Consider the following 6,000-nt stretch of genomic DNA (forward strand, 5'->3'; position numbering starts at 1 on the left):
GCTCACCCTGGTGTCTGTGTGGGTCCTAATGCCCCAGTATAGTGAGGGGGATACTATACAGTAAAAAAACACCCCAGCTGGTTAAGGTCCTGACTCTCTGTGGTCATTAAAAATCCCAGGACAGTTATCCTAAAGAATTGGGGTATAACCCCGGTGTCCTGGCAAAACTCCCCCACTGGCCCTCCTCTATCATGGGCCCTTAATAATCCCCATCTCCGAATTGGCAACATCACTCTCCTCTCCTGTAGAGGGCGTTGTCGCGCACTATCGTGGTGGCTGACGAGATCCCCCCCCCATACTATGTAAAAAGCGCTATATAAATATAACTGTAACTAAATAACTAACACAGCTGTTACTCATCATTTGAACATCTGGAGAATTAAAAGTGATGGTCTGAGCCCTGACTGGCAGATTAACGTGTGAAATATTTGTAAAAGGGACACATCGTATTTATAAGACAAAAGAATGCACCTGTTACAGAGCGCTGACACTGGAGACTCCTTCCTTGAAGCCATGCAAGTCCCTGTGTAAGCTGTTACTATAGTAACGATAAGGTTACTATAGACAGGCATGTTAAAACACACACACACACACACATTTATTCACAGTAATGTGTTCCTAGTGCTGTATTTTCCAGACGGATGACCCCGTATAGAAACACGTTCTCCATGGAAACCACACTGGGGTCAATTTAATCTGAGCCTCCGAAGCAATGGAACACACTCATACACACACACACACACACACACACACACACACATATGTATGTACATAAATATCTGACCCATACATGTATTTTTGTGTGCCCCACACAGGAGCAGACACACAAACTCAAACATGTGCACACACACATACACACACACACACACACACACACACACACACACACATATACATACAAAAACCCACTATAACACAGCATATATTTATATGGATACACACAAACATACACCCACACTCAGATTAAATAATATTTTATTTAGGAATGCACACATAAACAGTATATTAACATATAGACACACACACACACACCGAGTTTATACACACACATCTGTCTGGCGCGTCACACATACACAGACTCAGACACCTGTCTCAGTCTCCCACCTACAAACACATAAACATATACACAACCCATCTGTCAGGAGCACATGCACAGACACATGAGCGCACACCCACACACACACACACACACACACACACAGAGAAAGGAAAGCACAAGGCACAGCAGGATGTAAAGAATAGCACATTTCATCAACTCATTTGAAGCGTCCCGGAGCGCAGCCACGCCGTCAGAACAGCCCGTATTCACGTGCAGTGTTGACGTGTCCTGCCACGGGAACTCCTCCTGCAGTGAAGTCTGCTGTCGTTTAAAGCTAAATAAAAATGTCAATGAAATGTCATTCCCCAGTCAGCTAGTTTAGAGTCGGATCGGCGGCGCACGCCAACTCAAAGAGGCCCGATCCATGGCACGGTGGAAAACCCTCCCAGACACTGCCGCACACGCCTCATCCTCCATCCACGGAAGACTGGTCACTGAGCTACAGCATAAGCACGGCTCTGTTGACGGACACGAGCTTCCATGCTGCGTACACGTCGTTCCGGAGTCAGTCATTTCAGCCGCCACGTCATCCACACAAGTCCGACTTTTTTTTTTTTTTTTTTACCAACTGGTACATCCTTAAATAGTGTGATATGATAGACAGATTCATTACTCTGTACAATTATTGCACCGATATACTGATTTTCAGTGTTTTCACTGCCTACAAAATATGGAAAACATAACTATTCAACTACTTTTTTTTCCTTTTTTTATTTTTATTATTACTAGTCACCCAGGAAAAAGCGAGTACAACCCTTGATATGAAGATTCAGGCATATGAAGGAAAAGATTTCGGGTTATTCTCCAGCACGCTTCAGACGGCTGAGATGTCTCGGATGATCGGCTAGACGTGTGTTTATACTATTTTTTTTTCCGCCGAACATCTCCTTTATCCTACTGTGAGGGTCAGGCTTCCTGTACCAGCACCGCCACCCTGGGAATGCTGGCGAGCACAAAAACATCAACACGCCGAGCACATGGGACGGCGACGAAAAGTATAAGCACGAGCACGTGCCCCCCCTGGGGCGGAGGCACTCCCAGACGCTGGCGGCTCGCTCGTCACGGGAGGAATGAACACGTCTTGCTCAGAGAAAGAGGAAAAGAAGAAAAACATCCCAAAACTCGTGCTAGCATGGAGAAATGATTCTTTCTCTGTTCACTAAAACAGTTTCCGGCTTCCCCGAAGACGTCTGCCCTCAGGCTCGGAGCTACATCTTGGTCTCCGAGGAGGTCTCTTCTGGCGGAGTACAACAAACACACCGATCTCAAATACAAGGTCAAATTGGTTTAAACGTGGAAGCCGAATGCATATACGTATGCGACATATACGTATTAGAGTGCGTTATTTTGAAGTTAGACCGCGGCGCTGTCGAATTCTGGATTCTGATTGGTCAGAAGGTGTTGATTAACTCGGACGGTAATAACAGCTCGTTCACCCGGAGCACGCTCCGTTTATATACACTTTATGGATTGAAATTGTGTCGGTATTAACAGGGAATTAAGTTTTCGATGAGGAGATGTCGATTTATCATTTGAGGAAGGAGTCTCCAGTGTCAGGGTACTGTAATACACTGTGTAAAACGCTAAAGGTGTGAGTGAGTGTCTGTACGGTGTCCGGCCGTAAATAAGGAGAAGATTACCTTTACAATTAAGTTCACACACACACACACACACACACACTCACCTGCACGTGCTGCTCTTTTGCATGACCTCTGCTCTGTGGTAACCTGACAGCTTGCAGAAGCCGTCATTACTGTAGACGACGGGCCACTCGACTATCTGAGCGTTCCCCAGCAGAAAACTCGTCTCTGGGGGAAAAAAACAGGAGAAAAACAGGAGGGAGACCTCAATTCCTGAGAGAGCCGGGAGCATCGAGAAGACCTGGTTAAGGTGTGTGCCATCTGGATAACCCCGCCCACTGGAGATGTAGAAGGAATAACCGACTGGGAGGAGATGACGGGGTTAAACACGGATACACTGGAAAGAATCACATCACCCAGATGAGCTTCACTGTCTACCGATCGCCCAGCAGGAGCTGAAGGACTGAAGCGTCTGAGCTGCTCTGCTCTCCCCGTTACCTCACTGACCCCGAATAAGACCGAATACGGTGATCTGAAGACGGAAAGGACAGGTCCTGACTGTACACAATTCACACACGGTCGATTTGGGAATGCCAACCAGCCTACAGCGCATGTCTTTGGACGGACGGAGGAGACCAGAATACCTGGAGGAAACCCCCGAAGCACAGGAAGAACGTGCACACGACGACTAGGGATGAATCGATACAGATACTGGTATCGGGTATTCATCATTCTCGTTAAAAAAATGCCCCGATACCATGCGACCCAAGCCTCATGTAGCCTACTGTCACACTATTGAACAGACCTCACAATGACAGCAATCTGGACGTATTTCACGATGCCGATCTCAGTAAAGCGGACTGCGAAAACATCGTGTTATTCGGATGTCGAAACCGTGAGAGCACTTCAGTTCTGCGAGCACTGAGCGCTTTTGTTCGCAGGTGCAATTCAGACATTCCGTTAAAGATACTGTCGCACCACGTAACATCTCTCCGCCCGAGGACTTCATCGCAAGCAGCACGGGAACACAAACAGAGCCAAGGTTCCATGACGTCCCTGTTTGCAAAACATCAGTACCAGTATCAACAAGTACCAAAAAAACAAAACAAAACATGTGCTTGTGCTCAGTATGGATGTATCCCTAATACTGGCATTCAGTGTTGTTCTATAGCTCATTGTATTAAGGGGTTTGATCAAAATCCCAAGAACACGTTCCCAAGATTTCAGTCTAGATAAGCGAGGCATGATTCATCACATCTGCTCAAACCAGTGAAAAAGTTGGGGTGGCAGAGCTTATTTCCTGTGAGGCAGATGCCACCCCTGAGTCGACTCCTCATCAATGATTCAATAAATTCCTCAGCTGTCACTGTAGCGTTGTATTTACTGACTCAGTGAAAGTCTTTTATTTGTTTAAGGGGAGAAAAAAAAGACCAGATCCAAGGAGGAAATAAAATAAAGTATACGCGCGCGACCAGTAAGATCTCGAGAACTTGTACAGGTTCTGCACCAAAACAAACAAACCCCCCCCCCCCCAAAAAAAAACCCCATCAAACGCGCTTCTCACCGCTCGAGCGCCGGACGATGTTCTCCAAGAAAGTGTTCTGCGGCGCCACGAGCCCTCTCTTTCCGCCGGGCATCGCTGCTGCTCGCGCTTCAGCGGATGACCGTCTCGCGCTGCTCGCGCGTCAAGCGGACATGGTCGCGTGCGGCGTGGAGCGCCGGGACGGTGAGGTTCGTGCTCATGGTAACGCCCCGCGCGCTCTTTCTTCCCTGTCTCTTCAGTGTGGAGCACTTAAAAAAAAAAATAAAAAAATTTACACACACACACCAACATGAATGCGCAGTCCGCTCCGTCTCCGAGCTCAGGCGACTCCGCGCGCTAGTGGGGAAACAACTACAGGCGCATGCGCGCACACGCGCGCACTAACAGCGCAGCCGGTTGAGCCGTTGAGCTCCGGCGGGTGAGCGCGAGCGCGAGCGCGCCGTGCTCTGTCGCTCCGTTTTTTTTTTTTGTTTTGTTCTGGAAACTTCTGTGCACAGGATAAAACGAGACGACGCTCGAGCGTCGCGGCGTGGAGCAGGACAACGCGCAGCACGTTCGGGAAACGGCGCGCGTGACGTAAGGAAGCGTTAAACATCAAAAAACAAAAAAGAAACCTGCGCTCCGGAATGCGCGCGCAGACCGTTCTCCAAATTACGCGTTTTTGTGCAAAATTGCTTTCTTTCTTTCTTTTTTTTTTATTTTTTATAAAGCATTATGCGCTTTAGGTTTGATGTATTTATTTAGTTGTTTATTTATTTATTTATTTTCATCTTAATTCTTTATTTTTGTACACTCTGTGCGAACACTTTGCATTCATGTTGTTTTATTCCCCCTCAGTTGCTGAATTTCTTTAATAACACACCTTCAAGTCTTATGATCATGTTTTTCTCTGCTGGTTATATGATACTGGGGTGTGTGTGTAGTTTTGGGAAGTGTGTGTGTGTGTATTATTCTGAAGAAAAAAAAATCTGTCTATAATATATTTTTTTGGGGGGAAAAACGATGACTGCTTCTTTATTTCTGTAGTCTGTTAGCCTGTATTTGAGGTGTTGATTTGTTTATATTGTTTACATTAAAGTCTATAAGTGTATGACAGCCTCATTCTGTTGATCTTTACCTCATTTAAAAAAAAAAAAAAAGAAAAAAGAAAAAAGGAGACCCTGCCAGTTAATTGAACTCTACAGGTGTGAATTCAACCAAGCAAGCAGACTCACCATCTCTGTTTCTCTAAACTGCACCAGTACGAGTGATAAACTGAAATGTTATTGTATTTTTATTTATCCTGTACAATATTTATTTCATTTTCCGAGGGAACGCTGTCGACATTTCTAGAATTTTCCTTTCCTTTTTTTTTTTTTTTTTTTTCCGAATTGCCGAATGTATCTTATTTATTTATTTGACTTATCTGGCCACAAATGCAGTCTTAAAAATAAAGGTTCCATATAGAACCGAGAAGGCCTTTTCAGCCTGATCCCACAGGAGAACCCTTTAACGTTGCACAGAGAACCTTTTACTCTCGAGTTCTTCCGAGAACCATCTATTCACTGGTGCTTTAAAGAATCCACAAATGGTTCTTCACAGCAGTGCCACAAGGAACCATGTTATCAAAAGTTCTCTCTCTCAAAAAAAACCAAACACCCTTAGTTACTGTTTTAAGGTTCTTAACAGTGATGCCAGGGTAAACTTTTCCAGTCCCACAAAGAACCTTACAGGGTTCACTTTAACCTGGTAAGAGATGATACTCTGAAGAAGCCGTAGTGAAACGTAAAGGACGTCTT

The 6,000-nt window shown here is 45.5% G+C and overlaps 1 protein-coding gene across 1 annotated transcript in view; it reads right to left on the reverse strand.

The window, feature by feature from the left end:
- Nucleotides 1-5,738, reverse strand: part of kcnh5b (potassium voltage-gated channel, subfamily H (eag-related), member 5b) — a 41,995-nt gene extending 36,257 nt beyond the window's left edge. Inside the window, exons 1-2 of the mRNA XM_053620293.1 lie at nt 4,244-5,738; nt 2,784-2,907 (exon numbers count right to left, since the gene is read on the reverse strand). Coding sequence (XP_053476268.1) covers nt 2,784-2,907; nt 4,244-4,316 — 197 coding nt within the window. The 5' untranslated portion in view covers nt 4,317-5,738. The remainder of the gene's footprint in view (nt 1-2,783; nt 2,908-4,243) is intronic.
- Between the last annotated feature and the right edge of the window lie 262 nt (nt 5,739-6,000).

The sequence above is a fragment of the Ictalurus furcatus genome, chromosome 3 (assembly GCF_023375685.1).
Source record: "Ictalurus furcatus strain D&B chromosome 3, Billie_1.0, whole genome shotgun sequence".
Taxonomy (NCBI): Eukaryota; Metazoa; Chordata; class Actinopteri; order Siluriformes; family Ictaluridae; genus Ictalurus; species Ictalurus furcatus.